Source organism: Euprymna scolopes, chromosome 1, assembly GCF_053919585.1.
Source record: "Euprymna scolopes isolate OS-2025 chromosome 1, ASM5391958v1, whole genome shotgun sequence".
NCBI lineage: Eukaryota > Metazoa > Mollusca > Cephalopoda > Sepiida > Sepiolidae > Euprymna > Euprymna scolopes.
In genome coordinates this window covers 68,570,299-68,592,928 of record NC_136482.1, presented here as the reverse complement: position 1 = coordinate 68,592,928, position 22,630 = coordinate 68,570,299, and the positions used below count along the sequence as shown (strand labels likewise).

At 36.9% G+C, this 22,630-nt stretch overlaps 1 protein-coding gene across 2 annotated transcripts in view; it reads right to left on the bottom strand.

Annotated features, from left to right (window-relative positions):
* Positions 1 to 22,630, bottom strand: part of LOC145302393 (uncharacterized) — a 191,597-nt gene that overhangs the window by 105,098 nt on the left and 63,869 nt on the right. Inside the window, exon 1 of one of the 2 annotated variants that reach the window (XM_080144655.1) lies at positions 3,394 to 5,916. The exons of the other annotated variant lie outside the window; for it this stretch is intronic. Within the exon in view, the coding sequence (XP_080000781.1) occupies positions 3,394 to 3,706 (313 nt within the window). The 5' untranslated portion in view covers positions 3,707 to 5,916. Of the gene's footprint in view, positions 1 to 3,393; positions 5,917 to 22,630 lie in introns of those variants that run through there. 2 annotated transcript variants of the gene reach the window in all.

Sequence of the window (22,630 nt, the reverse complement as noted above, 5' to 3'; positions counted from 1 at the left end):
TTTTGTATTAATTTTTTATCGCTCAAGACCAAAAAGTGTTGAAACGTTTTTTTTTTTTCATCCTCATAATTAAAATTGATTTTAAAATTGTCAGGTACGTGCCAAGTAAATAGCCGATGCTCAAAATGCATAAACATTTTGACCCCTCTCTTTACTTAAAAAAAAAAAAAAAAAAAAAAAAAAAATCACCAAAAATTAGGAAATTAACCAGTTTTAATGAAATTTTCAGTATTTATCAAATAATGAACACGGAATATAATTAGTTTTATTTGAACCTTAGTGGAAATGTATTTTGTTTAAACAAAAAATACCTATAAAGCTTTGGTTTTCAGTAGTAAAAAAAAAAAAAAATTTTTTTCCTTTTTACTACTGAAAATAAAGCTTCGTAAATTGTAACAATAAAAAATAAACTTTTTTTTCAAGAATATTACGAAAAAAAGCCCCTAAAGTCCGTATTAATAAATTAGATAGAACTTAAAAAAAAAAAAAAAATAATAATTAATTTCTTGAACTACTGACCATTGGATAATGTGAGAAATTCACTCACATTGTTTTTTGCCCTTGGCAGAATGAAAGAAAACCAACCAGAAAATTACAACAGGCTCACCTTTTAAACTTCAACATAAATTTTATTAAAGCAAAAAGATTCAAGTTGCAAAAGATGCTGCATCTTTAGCTATCTGCCATACTGGGCTGGTAACACCCTAAAAGGGTAATAGTTTATCTTCGTGATATGCTGGATACAAAACTCTGCTAACAAAGAACGCTACATGTTGAAGAGTTGAGCGATGCCTTCCAAGATGGATACTGCTAATCCGGTAGCCTTGTGGAGTTCACTGTAGATAACCGTCCGAATGGCGGACAAATGGCAGGTCAAACTGTAGACCTTAATTTCGTCTCAGAGACATTATATTGTAATGATGAAAGTCAATTGATACAGAGCACAACCGTGTGTGATAATATAATTCGTCAAAGATAAGGACATTGGTGTTTGCAAATGATAACATTTCGCCCCACATTAAAACGTCTCAATGAGACAAAGTGATTTTGAGACTACAAGCCTCGAGTGAATTTCAAATGTCCATTTCAACCTGAGTCTATGTTGAAATTGGTGATCTGAAAAGATAAATTTGGCGCCAAGAATATCTTCGGCAGTTAGTAATAAGCAATTTGATAGGGGCCAACAAAATCATGGGCAGACAAACCGACCAATGAGGAGTCTGCTTATTTCTGCAGAATTCTTTTTTTTTTTTTTTTTTTTTTTTTACAGTAAAAGTGCAACATCTTTGTTCCCTAAAAAAATCATTTAAAATGAAGGTTTTCAGGGGGAGGAGGGGGGCTGAAAACGAAAACAACGTTGAAAATTCCAGGAAACGAAAAGTGAGGGATCACTTTTCTATATTAATTTAACGTAAAATGAGCTCCCACTTTATGGCCACCTGTTATTTATTGTGGCCTCATAGAACACAAACCCTACCTTAAAAAACTTGTTTTCAATGGTTTTGTGCTGAAAACGAATATCGCATTTAAAGTTTTTCACAAATAGGTATTTTTTCCACATATTAAGCAATGTAATTCTTTGTTAGAAGTGGTGGTCATTGTTGTACGCATTTTTTTTTTTAAATATATTATCATTACATATACACTTAATTTTATTTGAAGGAAATTATTTAAGGAATTTCTCCATCAAAAGAGGAAAGGCATTTTGCTCAAGCCAAAAGACTTGTAGCGAAGTAAGTGTTTACTACTTTCGTCGTAACCAAATAAAAATAAAGGATCAATGTCTAGAATCTTTCCAACTAAAAAAAAAACACCTTTGCAATGACAACTTATAGGTTTTCGGAATGCTGAAAACCAATATATACTTTAAAAGTGGCGCAGAGAAATACTTTTCATGATCTGAACAAATTACTTTTTTTATATAAATTTAACGTACAATGCTGGCCACCTAGTGATATTTTTTTTTTTTTTTTTTTTTTTTTTTTGAAGGGGCTGCCTGAAAGCAGTTTTGGTAAATGTTTACTTACCCCCACCTTAATAATCACCTTTAACAAAGACTTTCAAGGGTTTTCTGGTATGCTGAAAACGAATATAACATTTAAATTTGCTGCAAACAAGCAGTTTTCCAGATAGTACGCAATGTGACTCCTTGCATGCGCGCACAGAAATGACCACCACAGATAAAGAATTACATTGCTTAATATCCGGAAAACTATTTGTTTGAGGCAAAAATATGCGCTCGCTTGTGCGTACAGAAATGGTCCCCACTGATAACATAAGGAATTACACGTATCTGTATACAGATTTTTCTTTTTGTTCTTTAATGTCCTGGTATCTTTATTGAAAGAAAGAAAATTTTTTTTAGTTATTTGTACAGTTTAATAAAGACATTAAAAAATGAAAATATCGGAAAAAGATTAATAACGGATACGTACAATATAACCTTAGGTTATATTGTACGTATCCGTTATGGAATGAAGTTCTCCAAAAATAAAAATCTGACTTAATTTCAAATAGTTTTTTTTTTTTTTTTTTAGTTGGAAAGATTTCTAGACATTGCCGAAATAAAGATTAGAGGGGGGGGGCGGCAAAACTTAATCCACATACTGATGCCTGGAATTAGACCAAAATGGTAAATCCTTTTTCCTAAAATAGATTTTTCTTTTTATCTTATCTTAAAAAATAAATTTATGCATAAAATTTAGCAGTCACAAAAAGAATTCCTAGAAAACATTTTTTTAGTAACGGCGTCTTTTAAATTTAAGTTTAAGGTACTAATAATCCAGAGAATTTCAGTATTTTTTACAGAAAATACTGAGTTAATCCCACAAATGGCCAAAGCAGTTTACGATTTGAAAGCCGCGAAAATTGCCAAACGACATTCACCATGCGAGTTATAGTTGAAAAACTTTTAGCCGCTCAAAAAAAGACATCAGTGGTTTTACAATCGTGGACGGTTTCAACCATTTCTGAAACTCTCGGGATTCTCCTTTAAAGTACTGAAATCCTTCGGATGCCTATTATAATCCTAAGTACCTAAAATATACATTTTAATGGAGAATTTTGCACATTCTGGCAACAACTAATGGTTAGAATTGAAACAAATTTGAAACGAAGTACCCTTTATGTGTCGAGTGTTTTAATAGGGTTAAACAATAGCATTTCACTTATATCTTGATGAATATAATTTTATTATCGTGAATTTAAAGAGTAGAATATAAACATTTGGGTTTACTTTCAGCAACTTCATAACCATCGCTTCCTTTATTTTGTCCTTCAGTTATTCCATGAACGATGTTTCTGAGAAACAGGGAAGAATTGCTTAAAAATAATCCTCCGAACGGCTTTTTCAAGAGAAACAGATTTTTAAGAAAACTTTTTTGTACTACTTACCTAGTTCTTTCGCCATGAGTTTGTGAGTATCCAGAAATCCCAACTTGATGGCTTGCATAACATCAGTGTCGTCGTTGTTCCAAAAGTAATCATATTTTGTGATTTCAGCCAAGAGATGACTTTTGGCAAAATTGGAGGCCTCGACACCACCATGACCGTCAAAGATTGCAAAATACGCGAATTCAGCCTGGCCGGTGGTGGGATTCCGTTCAAAATGCACGGCATACGTGTCCTCCATGTGTTTACGGCCGCCTTGATGCCCCGTCTCGGTGACCCGAAGGTTCACGCCAATTTTTGCACAGTTCTTGGCCATTTCTAGTAATGTTGTATGATGAGTTACCCGTTTGTCTAACGACTATGATATGACGATATGGTATGGTTCTTTTGGGTTTTTTTTTTCTTTTAGATAGACTTAATGTTTTCGGTTTTAGATTGAAAGAAATGTGCACAAATGAAAAAATAACGTGAAGTATGAAGTTGATAAAATCATATAATGAAATAATTTTATGAAGTGTCAATAATACGAGATGAATTTAAAAAAAAATGTTTTTTGCGGATATTTTTAACTTGAAGTAACGGATATTTTAAACATCTGTTTAAAACAAAATAACTGAATGAATGCGGCGCAACAACGCGCCGTTTATAACGTAACTAACCATTTAACCGAAGTTATAGAAACGAATATTCTAAAAACAAAATCCCCCTGTTCGATCGTTGTATATTAGTGAACGTATGTGTTATTACGTTTCTTTTAATATTATTTTAAAACATCTTAACTATTAGCTGTTTTCGTAGGTCTGTCCATCAACTTAGTGACATACGGTCCTTAAAATATAATGTTCTGTCCTTGATAAACAAAAACTGCACAACCTTGTGACGTAAAAGGTAAATTTATCAAAGTCTATTTTTCTTCGGTCAATCTTGATAATATTGTTTTTGTAGACATTCTACCATCCTTCATTGTGGTAGACTTTCTCCGAGACATCATATTTCGTTGTTCTTTCGATCCGTTTTTAGGCGTCTATTTTATATTTTCTTTAATTTTGTTTTATTCCTGCGTCTTTAACACCTGCTTCATGCATGTTCAATCAGCGAATAGACACGAGACAATAAGATAAAGAATCCTTTTTTTTTGTTGATAATTTATTAAAAAAAAAAAAATAAAAAAATAACAGTACTAACTCTTTCTTAACTTGAAAGAAGAGAAAATATATCTCGATCTAAAAGATATCTGGTAGTTGTAGCAATTCAAATTCACTCTGAGAAGAGAAATAATCTAGCTAGCCTGAAGCTAAAAACGAAATAAGACTAGATAGACAATAAATGAAAGACTTTTTTTTTTACCCCTGATTTAAGGTATAGACAAAAAGAATGAGTAGTTTATTGTAACAATGTTCTCAGTAGTTCACTCATGGACCAGCTGTCTTCTATGCAATAAAAGAAATTATTTAATAATCCTTATATAGCATGACACAGTTTTGTAGTTCCAAAAGTGAATTTTTTTACCACATTGTCACAAGGGATCATTATACAGGTGTTAATTGTTAAAATACGAGATGTTTAAAATCCTTACAGAAACTTAAAAACGTGTATTATTAGACTCTTTCTAGTCTTGCCAGCTGTTATAGACTCATCCAGTAACAGAAAAGGGGACGAAAATTGCAGAAAGAAAGAATAATACAATTGTGAGTAAGAATGAGATTTTACGTTAAGAATTTTAAAAAATTTGTTTTGAAAATATATTTTGTGTGCAGACTTTTTTTTTTTTTTTTTTTTTTATTCACGGATTCTGATAGGAAGATTTTCTATTTTTAGTTTTTTTGCATCGGAGAATCCAGACGTCACGTGCACAAACGTATAAAAACGGTTAACTTTTGAGGTAAAATGAAATATTTTTTGTTTTTCTATTTACGACATTTACTCTTTATAGCGAAAAAGAAGAAATACAATCAGTTGAATTGTTATTCTTCAATTCTTTTTTTTATATACACACAAGACGAAGGTTCCTTTTTTTGTTGTTTTTTTAAGTTATATATTTTTAAAGGTACACTCACACCAAAACATGCTATTTTTGCAATACTTAACTTTGGTATTAAGTTCTTTTTTTCTTGTACAACTAAAACTTAAACTATGACATAACACGAAGAAAAAAGGACAAGTTTAAAAGAATAAAAAGTAAACGAACGTAAACGGTGATGGCGGCCTGAGAAGAACAGTAAAGCTCCGATGAGAGAGAGAGAGAAAAAAAAACTGACATAAAAATAAAAACGGATATTTTTTTTTCTTCCCTCTCGATAAGTGTCGAATGCCCTTAGAGTTTCGTCGGCCCGAAGTTTAGAGTGGGGAAGGGCAACATACACGGGAGTTTATGTTTTGTTTTTTTGCGGGCGTGCGGGCGGGCGGGGCGGCGGGTGATGCTGATGCAAATAATAACAAACGACGGGCATCCATCAAACGACTCGCCGGACACACGACGACGCGCAACAACGAGGAGAGAATTGTAGCCGATCGCTGATTGGCTGAGATTCAATCCATATCAACAATTCTGATTGGTTGTTGTTGCTCGTGTATACTACTCTAACCAGTTTTTGGAATAAGTGGGCAATTTTTTGTGCTATAGACTATACCACGAAAAAAGTAACCAAAAATAACTATATAACAAATAAAAATTATCAAAGAACTATTCTACCTAACCGAATAAGTTGTTAGTGTTTTGAATTATTTCAAAGTGTTTATTCAGTTCGAAAAACAAGTTATGCCCAGTGTTACGTGATAGCAAGAAAAATGACCCATATTATAGGGTCAAGGGTCACATCTTGGAGTATGGATAATCGCTCAAAAATAGAAAATTAAACAAAATAATCGTAAAAACCCATCCAACAAATATTACAGTGATATTTAGTGTATGCATTTTTACCAGTATTTTGTTTTATTTTCGAGTTTTGAGCGATGTTTGAAGCCCCAAAGCTGAGAAACTCGTGTCAGTCATCTAGCATTCATTTTAATTTCAGTGCTCTCGGGCTTCAAACTTAATAAATGCTTTAAAATAAGTTAAAAACGACTTATTCAGGTAGGTAGGATAGTAAGTTATCTTCCCTTTGGTAACATTTATTTGCTAAATATTTGTTCATTGGCCACTTTTCACGGTTTGTTGCCTATAAATTAATAATGTCCGAATAAATGAATACAAGTTTCATTTTATCATGCCTTTTAGCTAGAACTATAGTGTAGTATCTGTTCCGTATGGGGAAAAATAGCCGAAAAAATAGACTCCTATGTGTCGTAAATGAGGCTGATCATAATTAGTTTTTTCGTATAAGTATACGTTAAAATTTTGATTGTGTTTGAAAGATAATTGACCAAAGTTAATCTCTAAAAGGAAAAATGTATACTTACGTGTTTTTAAAAAAATGTCGGAAAAACACCCCCACAAAAGTTTGTCTGAATTTAAAGTCCGAATGAATCAGTTTTAAAAATATCTCGAAAAATAATTATCAGTTTTCTGAAATTACAGGGTGATATGATAACATTGTCGCCCTAGAAAAGACGACATGATTCCATTTCCATTCATCTCTATACATAATCCTGCTGATTTTCACAGAAGTATGGATAATAGGATGTGTAATAATTTTGTTTAATTATTTTAATTTTGTTGTAATATAACAGAAAGTGCTTATTTAATTAGAATGTTTTTGAGTGTACAAAGTAAGTATTTCTTTATTTTTATTTAAAAATTTTTTATATTTAACTTGATATAATTTTTTTTTATTCAGTAATACTCTAAAATACTCGATGACATTTGTTTACAAATGTTTTCCTTAAACTTTTGAAATAAAACGTTTGAAAATGTTGTTCAAAAAGTCAATATTAGTTATTAAATTACTTGATTTATTCTTAAATTTTATTATTTATTAAAAATAAGCTAAAACTATTCTTTATTAATGATTAAATAGAATTCAAATTTGAAAGAAAATGATTATTTACTAATGAAATTTTCAAACCTACTTTTATATTTTCACAGTTCTTCCCATCCATACTTCTTCAAATTAATCGTTAGTAGTAATCATACCATTTTTTATAATTATTTTTTTCTTAGTGACACGCGATCTCAATTTAAAATGTTTATTTTATTCTCAAGATTATTTAAAACATTCTTACGCTGATGTTTACACATTCATGCATACAAGGGAAATATTATAACATAATTTTGAAAATTTCCCCGGAAACTCATTAGAATCGCTTGAAATATTTTTTGTAATTATTTTATTTTTTGGTGAAGATATTGAATAAACAATACTTAATTCAATGATTTTTCAAATTATATTGATTTTATTAACACAGACTTAAAGGGATTTTTTGTAATGTTCCTGAAATATTTTAAAATTTAATTGTTAACATCTACGATGCTTTATTTTCATAAAAAAAATACAAAAAAAAACAATGTTTTCTTTTTTGCTTGTTTTAGTACTTAAAACTATAATTTTAGTAAAGGTGTTATTTGTTTACACTAAATAATACATTTTCACTTTGATTAAAAATCAATGATGGGATCATTATTTTCTGCGATTGTTAATTAATAAATACTGAAAATGTTATTAAAATTGGTTGATCTCCTAAAATTTGGTGAATTGTTAAGTGAAGGGAGGGGGTCAAAATATTTATACATTTTGGAGATTGGCTATTGATTTTACACAAGAGACCATAGTCTCAAATTACCCCCTCACTTGCAGAAAATGGTTTATTACCTTTATGAATTGGGAAGGAGTTTATTGTCTTCCTCTCGAGGTGTATCAAGTGATCAACCACTACCAACCACATCTGTGACTCCTTTTGGGAAGTTGGGTTTCCACTATAAATTGATCCTGCTTACTTACTGCTCTGGAATGAAGGTAAACAAGTCCTACCAATAATCGCTTTCTGATCATCCGTCCAGGAGGAGATGATTGTTCCCCTTTTTACCATCTCTCCATGATGGTTGGATATGATGTAATGTCCGTTTATCGTGGGGAATATTCAATTCCCCAAATAAGAGATACGCTGGATGGGATACTTCTTTTCTTTTTTTTTTTTTAAACTTCCCTCCTCCTCTGATTGTGGGCAGAACATATATTACACATTTATACCAGTGTAAGGGTCGAAAAATTGCTCATAACTGATTAGTATTGCATATGAAATAAATATAAAATGATCCCCATTTTCGAACAATTACAAACCTAGGGCAGTTAACTAATAATTTTTTTATCTCCAAGTTCAACTAGCAAAATCGTAAAACCATACAAAATCGTCCTAAAGAGTAGAATGCACAGAATTTATTTCCCAGACCAAAAAAAAAAAAAAAAGAAAAAAAAATGCTTAAGTTCTAAAACGTTACCATGGCATGGAAATGAGGAGTCCTTTTATGTTAAATTTGGCAGCACTTTTGTGTTTGCCACCAATAAAAATCACATTTATTGTCTTTTGTCTATTTAAAAAATGAAGAAACTTTTTATGAGTAAATATTTGCCAATTTTACAATATTTTTTTCTTTTCAGATTATTATTATTATTATTATTATTATTAGTAAATTAGCATATTAACTGTTTAACCCATGGTCCTGGTATCATAAATCTTGATACGTCTAGGACCACTCGGCCATATGTCACTAGGACAATTCTTAGTTGGTTTTTGTTGTATCAAAGTTTACAGTTACCAAAAAGTGCTGAGTTCAAACCTGAATGAAGTCAGTGAAAAGTAACATTCAAAACTGAGAATCAGCAACTATGTCCCAGAGCCTAGCTGGAGTCTGAACACGGTACCCCAGTAATAATAATACAGGGTTGGGTTCGAGACTCCTAACAAACGGTTCCCCAGTTCGATACAAAACACTTGATGAAGGCTGGAGGGCAAAACGGCCGAAACGTTGTGACTATAACAACCAAGATGAGGAAGTCAGTCCGACAATCTCAATAACTGAAAACACCTCATCTCAAAAATACAGACAATTACAACTGAGTTACTCTCAAAGCAACTCCTATCCTTACATCATCAACGCTCTGATCCCCAGCTGGCATCAATTGTGATGGATGGCTCTCGTCTGGGTGAGGCCCCGTGTTTTGACAAGCTTCTGGGTTTGACCTTTACTCCTGATCTGAAATGGAACACGTACATCAAGTCTGTTGCCAAGGTCGCAGGAAAGATGGTGGGATCCTTCTACCGCTCCAGAAGATATCTCACTACTGATGCAATTCTCTATCTATATAAAAGCCAAGTACGGCCAAGGATGGAATACTGTTGCCATATCTGGGCAGGAGCTGCCAAAAACAGCCTATCATGCCTTGACAGAGTACAAAATAGACTTCGTGGTTTAGTGGGGGATGCCCTTTTCTCTACCCTGCAACCCCTCTCCCACAGAAGAGACGTTGCGAGCCTATCCTTGTTTTATCGTTATTTTCATGGCAGGTGCTCGTCTGAACTCCAATCCCTGGTCCCCCCTCGCCAATCTTTCACAAAAACACCCGTCTAGCTGAATCCACTGTGAAAAATTTCCCCCACTCTATATCTGTGCCTAAATCAAAACGCGGATTTCATGAGCAAAGCTTCTTTCTTAGAACCGCACGCCTGTGGAACTCTGTTCCGTCTGCCTGCTTCCCTCCAGACTACAACTTGGATGTCTTCAAGTCTAATGTTAACAAATTCCTAATGAACCGCCCCCCTAATTAAACACTTCATAAAATCTCCTCACTAACGTGATGTACTTACAATAACCCTTATCCCTGAGTGGCTTCCGGGCCTTGATAAGTGGTGATCACTGTGTAAAAAAAAAACAAAAAAAAAAAAACAGGCAATTAATAATTAATGAAAACATCAGAGATCATTTTCTTAACAAAATAATTATTTGCATAAAATAATTTCAAATACAGTTCATGCACAAGAAAAGTTAAATATTTCAGTAAACAGATTGTTCTCTGGATGCAGGATTTTTAACGGAATCAAATTTTCAGACGGCTCTTTTTACTTAGCAATTTCGGGGTTAACTCTAAGATTCTTCATATTCACAGAGTGGGGACTTGAGTCTCTAACAAGCCAAAAAGAAATAAGATTGCTGTATCTTCCAGCCAGCAAATGGGGAAAAAACTGCTTACACTTCCTGGATTCTGACTTTATGAAAAACGCTAGATCCTCTTCTGGCTATGCGAGGTTACCCTTTCTTCTTTTCTTCATTTCTTTCTTTTTCCTGAAATCCTTCTTTCTCTCCTTTTCTCTTTTCTCCCCCTTTTTTTTCTTTCTCTTTTATTCTAAAGAATTTGGTTATCATGTCATTCTCTGTGGGGTCATTTCTATAAATATGTATTCATAACCGACATCGCACCACAACCCAAGAAAACAAACATGTCACTTGCGATTCTTCCACTTTCAAACTATATTATTAGCAATCAAAAAACAGAACTTTATCTTTAAATTCTATTTTGGACGAGATTTGGGCTGGCAGTTGTCACTCTACATTATTATTGAGAATTTTCTTTTCGGTTACCTTCAAAAAGGAAAGCATCCTATCGTCTTTCTGGACATCTGGAGTTTTTGACCGAGTGCAAACCACCACACGACTCTCTGACTCACCAAGTTTGCCCAGCAAGGCAATCAGGCGTTGCCCGACACTAGAATAGAGTTACAATTGATTCTAATCAGCAAGAACTTAGTGCAAGTGAACAGTAATATCCTGATTCTTATCCCCTGACGAAAATATATTTATTTATTTATGAATGTATAGTATGTATTTTTTTTTTTCAAATAAGTATATTTATGTAGATATTTTAGATATAAATATATTTTTAAATCATACTTATGGTTTACCACAAAGTTGTTAGACAAGGCATTATATGCTCGCCAGCCAGCAGTTATAATATACAGGATATCCAAAAAGTTACTGAAGGTTGAGATTGTTGGACTGACTTCCTCATCTTGGTTGTTATAGACACAATGTTTCGGCCGTTTTGCCCTCCGGCCTTCATCAGGTGTTTTGTATCGAACTGGGGAACCGTTTGTTAGGAGTCTCGAACCAAAACACCTGGTGAAGGTCGGAGGGCAAAATGGCCAAAACGTTGTGCCTATAAGATGAGGAAGTCAGTCCGACAATCTCAATCAATGAAAACACCTCATCTCAAAAATACAGACAATTACTAGTTACTGAAGGGTTTAAAGTCTTCATCATTTTACCATTAATGATTATGTTTTTTCTCTATTTCAGATATTTTACAGATAATATTTTGGAAATTAATTTTGGATAAGGATAGCATTGAACAACATACTCAAGTTGTGAAATTGTTTTACCAAAATCAGGGGTCAATTGACTCAAAGAGTTTATCGACGGCATTTTCATGTAAGAGATAGCCCAAGTCACAACACAAAGAAAGAGTCTATGTAAGAGTATCGGTCAACAAACCCCAAACCCTGCAAGAATTGAAGGATAACATCGGGAACGAAATGAGGGAGTTAAATTGCAACCCAGAGATTCTGCAATCTGTCATGAATAATGTTTTGAAAAAAGCACAGATATGCGAAGCTAATAGTGGGCAATATTTAAAAGATATTGTTTTTCATAAATAAAGATTGTTTGAATTTTACATTTTCTTTTTTTTTTTTTTAATTTCCCAATGTCTTCTCAGATTGTGTTAAAATTACAGGAAGATACCATAAAAAATAATGAATCCATTTAAGTTCAAAACCCTTCAGTGACTTTATGCTCCTGATTGAACATATTGCTGAATGATGAGTAAAAGAGTTTGAGCATCTCTTTTTTTCAACTGCTACCACCATTCTTACATTTGTTTCTCGATCTGCAATGCATAAATTTACTTTCATAAATTTCAACTGTTCGACTAAATGTATAACTTTCTATTCGACAGTTTAAATGCTTCCAAATTCCTTTGTAATTGAGCGTATTAGAAAAATGTTTGAAAAAACAAATGCAAATAAAAATTGGATAAAAATGGTTACAAACATTCTTATTTATATTTAAAGACATTGTATTTTAAACATTGTGTGAAAATTAACTTATCAATTTGAAAAAAATTATCTAAAGGTATTTATGTGAAAAGAAAATTACATTCATAAAAGTAAATAAACGGATATTTATTATATTTTAAGCCAATACTGAAAAGAAACAAACAATAAATCGGAACTGTTATACACTGGGATGAGAATGAAGCTATCACCGTCTATTTGTTTCATTATCACTTATATGCGGATTACAGTAGATAACAAAAAACACAAGACGTGTAAAAAGTTTTATCGTATGGTTTCTTTATTCAGAGGCAAACTACACTGACACCACCTTAAGCAGTGACAATTCTAATTAGTCCCTCATACATCTTCCCTTTTCTGAAAAACAAAAGTAAATAATAAAGAGATCTAATAAAAGGCAGCAGACAAAAATGAGATATTGACCCCAACATTGATTGGACTAACTACCTTGCCTAATAGGTATTATTCTGTCTATTTTTTTTTTTTTTTTTTTACTTTAGACTTAATTTAAGATGTACAGATCTTGAACCTAGCAGGATCTTCCCGAAGGTGTCATCTTCACCCTTTCTGGGTTTGGTTTTCTTGGAGATGATGTTAGACTCACTGTTTTTCTTCTATCATTTTTTTGTTGCACTGTCTGGGGGGTTACAAGTCTTTTCTGTACCTGGTCCCACACTTGCTTTGGGTAATTCTGGTTTGAGTAGATCCTCTCTGATTTGAAGAAGTGTTTTTGTTCTCCTGGACACCAGTTTCTGTGCTGATGATAAGAGATCTTTAGCTAGCATATTCCTATGATCCCGCATTGCTAGGTATGGGTCAGCCTTATCTTTCATTGTTTTCTGGAAGAGGTTCTTTGTCATTTTTACCACAGATTTTACTTTCCCATTTGTGTTGCTATTGTAAGGACTGACAGTGGTGTGTGTAAAACACCACTTTCTTGCAAAGGTGGAAAATTGCTTGTTACTAAACTGAGGTCTACTATCAGTGACTACCTGATCTGGGATCCCATGTCATGCGAAATAGTGCTTAAATTTAGTGATTGACTTTGCTTGTGTAGTTGGAAGATGATAAGTTTCTCAGAAATTGTTCATGTGTATACAGAGATAGTCCCTATCTGAAAACTTGAAGAAATCTACTCCTACAGGGTCTCTCAGGAATCTCATGGACCATTAAGGGCTCTACTGGATTGGCTACCTCATTAAGGGCTCTACTGGATTGGCTACCTCATATTTTCTACATGTGGGGCATTTTGAAACATAGTCCCTGATGTCATTGTTCATATTTTGCCAGTACAAACATTCTCTTGCTCTTCTACAACATTTTTTGACTCTCAAGTGTGTGGAATGCAATCTTTCTTTCAACACAGCCCATTGAGTGGTTGGGACCATTACTTAGTTTCCTCTGAAAATTAGCCCATCTTTTACAGTCATTTCATTCCACATGTTAAAATATGGTCCTCACCTGTGGGTCAAGATGTATACTGTCTTTTGGCCATCCTTCCACAATTACATACTGCAACAGCTGCATGCTCTGTCTTCCTTTGTAAATGAGTGTAATTTCAGCAACCTTTTCTCTGTCACAGAAATATATTCAGTTTCTCTGATATCACAGCCGCCGCAGCGACCACATACAAGCATCACAACAAACCAAAAACGGCTCGTGACTCCACCAAAGGTATCAAGCTTTGTGATTACTGTGGCATCACAGGCCATGAGCGAATCAGACAGGGGAACATGCAGAAATGCCCGGCATATAATCACACATGCACCAAATGTGGAATACTCCACCACTTTGAGGGTGTATGCTGACAGACACGTCAAAAGTCACCCTCCGTTTGAACAGCACCAACCCCAGATGATGCCACTGCCATCTTTAACACCTTGTGCCCAATTGCCAACGTCCCTTCTGCGGCAATCAATGCCATAAAGCTCAACCACTATATATACAATGAGTTTTTCAATGCATGGGAGCATGGGAGCGGCGGCCTTTTGACCCTCAGCCTTGCATTGACGTGATAGGTTGCGCCACCCCGTCTGATGCACATGCCCTCGGACTCTCAACACTGGAGACCATCCCTTCACGCACCACCTCCTTCAAAGCCTTGGCTGGCACTTGTTGCCAGTCCTGCTTGGCCGGCACAACACTTCTCTTCGGCTGGAAAAGAGACATCTGCATCCAGTCCACATGAAGATGACTACTGCCAATAATTGTGGGATTGACATCGCAGGCGCCACGGTTCTAAGAATCTCTGGGACATCCTCGTCTGGAAAAGCCATGGAAACGAGACAGATCGTCTATTTCTCCGGCTCAACAGACAAACTGTTCTTGTCAAAGGAAGCATACGTCACCCTTGGGATTATAGCAATCAGCTTCTCCACGATCGATTGGACATCTGAAACCAACAATTCAAATGTTGTCACAGACACAACGCAGACGTGTAATTGTCCCCATCGTCGACAACCCTCGGCTCACCCGACATCGCTCCCATACCCACCCACAGAGGAAAACCGTGAGAAGCTGGAAACATGGCTCCTAGAGTACTTCAAGTCCAGCACCTTCAATGTTTGCAACCACCAATCACTACCGAAAATGGCTGGTCCCCTTATCTGGTGCCACAAAATGGTGATCTGCCCAAAGAAGTCCAGCAAACCTCGACGGACAGTTGACCTACAACCCCTCAACCGTCACGCCACTAGAGACACCCATCATACCCATTCACCCTTCCACCAAGCCAGGATCATACCTCTGCACACTCGCAAAATGGTATCCGACACTTGGAATGGCTATCATAGCGTTGCTCTCCACGAGGACGACCGCCACCATACCATGTTCCTTACGCCTTCGTGTCGTTACCACTACCACTACTGCGTCGCACCTCAGGGCTACATCTCGTCTGGGGATGGCTACAGTCATTGCTTTGATGAAATCGTATCCCACATCACACGGAAAACCAAATGCGTGGATGACACCCTCATGTGGCCAGACTCGATTGAAGATGCATTCTTCCAAGCGGTAGAATGGCTCCACACCTGTGGCACCAATGGCATAATCCTGAACCCGAGCAAATTCGTTTTTGCCAAGACCCACGTGATATTCGCTGCCTTTGAGATCACCGCAACCATGGTACGCCCATGTTCCCGGTACCTAAAGGCGATCCAGGACTTCCCTGCTCCTCACAACATCACAGATGTCCGCAGCTGGTTCAGGCTCATCAATCAGATGTCCTACGCCTTCGCCTCAGCTGAGCGCATGAAGCCATTCTGCACACTTCTGTAACCTGGCAACCCGTTCCAATGGACAAACTCACTGAATCAACTTTTTGAGGAGTTCAAAGCCATCATAATCAGTGAAATTCAAAAGGGGGTAGAAATATTCGACAAGACAAAGCTAACCTGCCTCGCGACTGACGGGAACAGGGATGGTATGGGGTTTTGGCTCTTCCAGAAGCACTGTGATTGCTCATCCCCCAGGCCATTCTGCTGCAGAAAGGGCTGGAAGATCACACTGGTTGGTAGTCGCTTCATGTCGGGGGCAGAATCCCACTATGCCCCAGTAGAGGGAGAGGCACTTGCCATAGTCGGCGCTCTGGACAAATGTCGACACTTCGTGCTGGGATGCTTGACCTGATCATCACAGTGAACTACAAGCCCCTCCTAAAGATATTCACTGACCGCTTTCTCAACGACATCCCAAACCCACAGCTGCACAATCTGAAGGAAAGATCGCTCCACTATCGATTCAAGATGGTGCTCGCCATGCCGCAGCTGACGGCTTATCTAGACACCCTGTCAGCAAGGCAACCCAACTTATGCTCCCTGATGACGTAGATGACACATCCTCAGTAATGTCTCAGCAGGGTCGAGTCTACTGCTCGCTACCATACCTGCCACACGACATCCTGGCCACAATCTGCACCCAAACCGAAGACACTTTGGACTCCAGCATCTGCTCCCAGGCAGTTATCACCAATGTCAAAGTGATCAAATCGATCACATGGGATGATGTTCACGTTGCCACATCCAGCGATGCATCGATGATCAGGTTAACAGAAGCCATCCACCAGGGCTTCCCCGATCACCCAACAGATCTCCCTGATGACATCCAACCCTACCATCAATTCCGAGAATACCTCTCTGAGTTTGATGGGATATGCCTTTACAAGGACCGAATCATCATCCCACCAACTCTCCGCGACCAGGTGCTCCAGACGCTGCACTCTTCTCACCAGGGTGTAATCACCATGTGCTCGCATGCGGAGTCATCATTCTTCTGGCCAGGAATGACCTCCACAATCACCGAAATGTGCTCTCGCTGTTCTCCATGCAATCGGATGTCTCTGTCGAACCCAAGCCAACCACCAACTCCTCTGGCTCTACCCGAATACCCGTTCCAGTGTATCACTGCGGACTAGTTCACATTCCGTGGAAAACACTACCTTGTCATCGTTGACAGGTACAGCAACTGGCTGATAGTTGAACAGGCGGTCAATGATTCCAAGGGACTCATTTCAGCACTATGTCGCATCTTTATAACATATGGTATCAGTGATGAAATAACATCAGATGGAGGACCTGAGTTCACTGCTCACGACACACATGATTTCCTTTACAATTGGGGCGTTCACCACTGGATTTCATCTGTCGCATTCCCGCACAGCTACTGCCATGCAGAAATAGGAGTGAAAAGTGTCAAACGACTTCTCACGAACAGCACTGACATTGACAGTTCCTTCAACACAGACGCATTCCAGCGAGCCATGCTCCAATACCGCAACACTCCAGACTGTGATACCTTGCTGTCTCTGGCTATGTGTGTATTTGGAAGGTCAATCCGGGATTTCATACCCATACACCTCGGAAAGTACCAACAACTATGCACCTATAGTGAAACTTTGGCATCAAGAGAGGAAGCCCTCCACAACTGCCACATGTGCATTTCCGAACGGCTCACAGAACACACTTGTCCCCTGCCGCTGCTAGTCGTTGGTGACTGTGTGAGGATCCAGAACCAAACGGGACCTCACCCCAAGAAATGGGACAAAACTGGCATTGTCGTGGAGGTCCGACAATTCAACCAATACGTTGTTCGCATCGACGGCTCTGGCTGCGTTACGCTGCGGAACCAGAAATTCCTGCAGAAATACATACTGGTGATTGAATACGCCCCACTCCTGAGGCTACCTGGACCAACGCCTGTGTCCCACAGCCCCAGCAGTGCAGCTGAACAGTCACAACCAAACCAACCAACACCACTCACTAACACACTTTCCGAGCCTCCCGAGCAAAAGGAACATCCAGCAGATACCACTGTCATGCCTCCCAACCCTGACCCAGCATTTGTTCAGCCAGCCTCTGCGACTATGGAGAAACTAGTGGTCGATCACAAACAGAAGATCCCTATGGCTCTTCGGGGTCTGATGCCACACAACGCCCCCAGCCTATAGGAGCGCCTGATATCTCTGCCTGACCCAGACTCCACACAGGAGCCAGTGGACGCGTCACCTCTACGTCGGTCAACCCGCCTTTCCCGCCCACCTGCCTGACTGAGAGTAGTCTGAAAACAGACTTTAAATCGTCTCAGCATGATGTTGTTCTTCTATTTCATGTACCAAGACATTTTATTAAGTTCTCATGCCCAGATGGACCATTCACATTGAGCTTAAATGATTACCTGGAAATCTTACAACACTCATACTCATCTTTATGTCTTAAAGACTGGGGGGGGGCATACATGATGTTGTTCTTCTATTTTATGTATTTCCAGATGCTGTAATCATTGGTCCAATAAAGAACATTGACTAAAGAGTTGAAGCTTATCTAGTCTACAGATTCACTATTCACTCCATGGATGTATGCTTTCCAGGATGGTATAGAACTATAACATTTTAAACTTGTAACCATATCAACATATTTTGCAGCTGTTTTGGGCATTTCCCCAATTCTTTTTTCATTATTGTTTCCAATGGCCTATGATCGGTCAGCATTGTGACCTATTTACCAAACGTATACTGGTGAAATCGCTCACACACATATACTACTGCTGACAATTATTTTTCAATCCGTGCATATCTGGTCTTTGTGTCCGTAAGTGCTTGATTAATATAGGCTAAAGGTTGATCTTCTTGTAGCAATGCAGTTCCCCTGCCTTTTTCTCTTGCATCATCACTGAATGACTGGTTTTTATAGTCACAGTATTTTAATAATGGTGCTGCATGATCTAATTCTTTTATTTTCTTAAAAGCCTCTTCATAGATATGTGATCATGCCAATGTTAAATTGCTAATTGAAGCCATCACATCAGAGATGTGAGGTAGAAACTTTGCCAGATAATTCACAAATCTTCCCAATCGTTGCATTCCTTTTATGTCTGTTTGGCAGGGCATATCTTTTATAGCTTTATTTTCTCAGGATTAGGAAATAAACCCTCACTGGTTATCATGTGTCCTAGGAATGATGTAGATGTTTATCGCAGATTCATTTTTTTCTGTGTTGCATCCCATGTTTGCAACATCTCTGCAACAGCTCCCTAAGCGTTATATCATGATCCACCAGTGCTTCTTCCATGATTTTATCTTTTCCCAGTACCAAAATTTCATCTGCTTTATTGAAGTCAGCCACATTGTCATATAGCACTCTATGAAATATCTCTGGTGCTGGAGCAATGCCAAATGGTAATATCTTCCAACAAAACTAACCATATGAAGTAGCAAATGTTGTCAAGTTACTACTGGTTTCATCTAAAGTTAAAATTCATCTTGAAGATCTAGAGTCAAGAAGACTTTACTGCTAATAAGTTCTGGGAGTAAATCATCCAGTACAGATAACTGGAAATGTTCCTGTTTAAGGGCCTTATTTAGTGGGTTTGGGTTTATGCATATACTTAAATGTCCATTTTTCTTGACTACTAGCGCTAATGTGTTTGCCTATGATGTTGGCTCATTTACTGGTTTAATAACCTTCTTTACTTGTTTTTCCAATTCATTTTTTTTATTTGTCTTTAATTGCTACTGGTATTCTCCGTGATGCTGCAATATTAGTTTTCACGTTTAGATCCATCTTCAAATGTACCTCGCCCGGTAATTCATCCAATTCTTCCTTGAATACATCTTTAAATTCTGCTATAATGCTTCCCCAGCATGTCATAATCTTTTTTTTTTTTTAATTATCACCTATAAACAATTTTTTTCCCCCAATCTGTCCTTAACATATAATATCTGTTCTGATACTATATTCTATCTTTTTTGTCCTCGTTCAGTGAAGGAAAGATCCTTTTAAACAGAGGCAATTTTAATTTTGTTCCAATTGAAACTGACCTTTTTTAAGGGAACTGAATTTTCCCCCATTAAAAACCGACTTTGTGCCTAACTTTACCCTCATGGAGCAATGTTGCGGTGTATCGAATCCCCACTTCTATTTTCAGTAAACAAACAATGGTTATGCTCGATAGCAAAAACAGTCACGTGACCAACACATCATGAGCATGTATGTTAATGACTTCCGTTTTGTTTTCATCACAATCGAGTAAACACAAGTATAAAGCTTAAACTTTTTCGCAATGAAACAGGAGCAGTATACTTTGATTTTGAACCGAGACTGTTGTATATACAATCAATAAATGCCTCAGACATATTTCCTTGTAAGAAGTTCGGTCTGAAATTAATAGTGGCCATTTGTTAATTTTCTGACACCATCATCTGTAACTTCAGCACTCTCATAAAGAGAACACTTTCTCGGCCAAAAAATCTTTAAGCCAGCTAGTCAAGTCGTCTGAGACACACCTAGTCAAGTCGTCTGAGCTCAGCAGCCAAAGGGTCTCAGCAGCAATAGCAGCGGTAGTTAAAACATCTGTTTCAGGGCTATCACAAACTATTATTGGGTTTCAAACAGCCCTTTTCAAGGCTAACTACCACAAACTACTTGTATGTAAATTTCACTCTTTACTACTGTCTGCTTTTTAAGACTCCCTTCTAAAACCAGCTAACTCTATGTCATCTCTTGCAGTTTCCAGAGCTTTCTGCAACTACCAGAGCCCCCTGCAGCTTCCAACCTCCTACGGCTTCCAGCACCTTCTGTAGTTTCTAGTCTCCTGCAGCTAACAGTTTCCAGTACTCACTGACTTCCAGTTACTTGGTCCAGTGCTCACTGATGTCCAGCTCCCTGTTTTCAGTGACCACTGACGTCCAGTCTCCAGTTTTCAGTGTCTATTGACTTCTTGCTATCTGTTCCAGTGCCCACTGAGGTTCAGCCTCTGGTTTCCAGTGCCTACTGACGTCCAATTCTAGTATACACTGACGTCTAGCTATCTGTTTCAGTGCTCGCTGATATCAAACTCCCTAGTTTCCAATGTTCACTGATTTCCAGTTACCAGTTCAAGTGCCCACTGACGTCCAGCCACCTGTTCCAGTGCACACTGACATTCAGTTACCGGTTTCCAGTAGCTGATCCTGTCCTGCTCTGGCTAATCCTGAATACACAATATCCATTACCAACAATTTACCATTTTATTCCTTGGTAAATAAAAAACACAATATCTATCATCTTTAAATGATTATCAGTGTCTGTCATCTTTTTAGTTACATGAGCAATAGGTATCTTCATCCCTTTTGGCAGGCTTCAAGTAAATGGAAACAACACAATAAATGGTTAAAGTGCATATTAGTTAGCCGTCAAGAAATTGTGAAAAAAAATAAAAAAATAAAAACAACCACAAATTCTTTATACCAAACACAGTAGAATTTAATTATATACCTGTATATTTTTGACATGCTAATACTGTTTTGTAAAGTTTTTTATTTCAAATTGTTAAGTTGTCTTCATTATAATGTTGCTTAACAGGGGCTTCATTCCTAAAAAATTGTAAAATAACAAATACTATGACTACTACTAACCCCAAGTTTGGGAGGTTTTAGATTTGGAGTAAAAGTAAGTCTTGAGAAATAAGTCATTTTATTTAGCCTAAATTGTTTTTTATTTCTAAAATGAACATTAGTTATTTTTTGAATTCGGTAGTTGTTTGTGTGCAGTGAAAGGTGCTTTTTCCTCATTAGCTGGAATTTATGCTAGAGCCGTCATGCCTACGGTGTTAATTTCATCTGATTGACACACTAAGGAACCTCAGTTCAAAACTAGCAAACTTTGAAGAAAATCTATTTAAAAAAAAAAAAAACTTCATTGCTACTTAAAAATGGTGTAATTATTATTTTTTAGCTTGAGTTCATTTGAAGGATTCAAAGTCAGTAGTTAGAATTTTTTTCCATTATATATATTTCCTTGATTTTGTATATAACTAGCAGGGAGACACGACGTTGTCTGGAATGGAATGAGGATCAACGAATATTTTCCCCCTACTTTTATTGTCATTGAAATCGGTAAAATCGCTCATTTTTCATTTTTTTGCCTGCTCTACTTAGGGACCCATTGCGGTGTATTGAGAGGAAGCTTCATGTACCTCTCTGTAGTGACTTAGTCTACAATACATTGTAGTCTACATTACACTGTAGAGAATCTACTGTTGTTTTATAAAATTTTCTGTAAATAATGGCTTCACTCAAAGTTTGAAATACAAAAATCAAGTATTAAGGCTCAATCAGTATTTTGATGAAGCACATTAAATGACTCAAAACCAACGATTCCTTTTACCCGGTTAGTTATGCCATACAAATGATGCAGTTGAAAGATGTGCCATCCAGATAGTAATCAACGAGTATGTACGTCCCATAAACTTTGATACGTCAATTTTGTTTTTGTGAGAAATGATGTGGTAAAGAGATCATGTATGCTAACATACTAATACATTGCTTAATGTGGATGGACATGCATCTCATTATCAACAAAGGTAACCATACTGATATCATTGTCACTAATCAGACCAAGCTGGCTTTCTTAGAAAAATCATCTGCCAAGACATGACCTACTTCAACAGCATCCAAAGTACAATTAGACATAAGAACATCAGAGATACAATTATCCTGACAGCACCAGAAACACTAGCAATGACATTAACAATTGCAGTCAAGAAGACTCAATCAGGGAAGTTTACTGGGAGAAGAGATTTTACATTATGTAGGATCTTTTCTCCTAGTACAATACGAGGATATCCTAGCATTAAGTGAAACTAACCTTTACTCCTCAATCCCTCATAGTTGCTTTAACATTCTCCTTTTCTGGTGTAAGGACTCAACCCTATATATGCATGGACTTGGAGTCTATATTCATAACATACTCCCCTTAACTAGAGA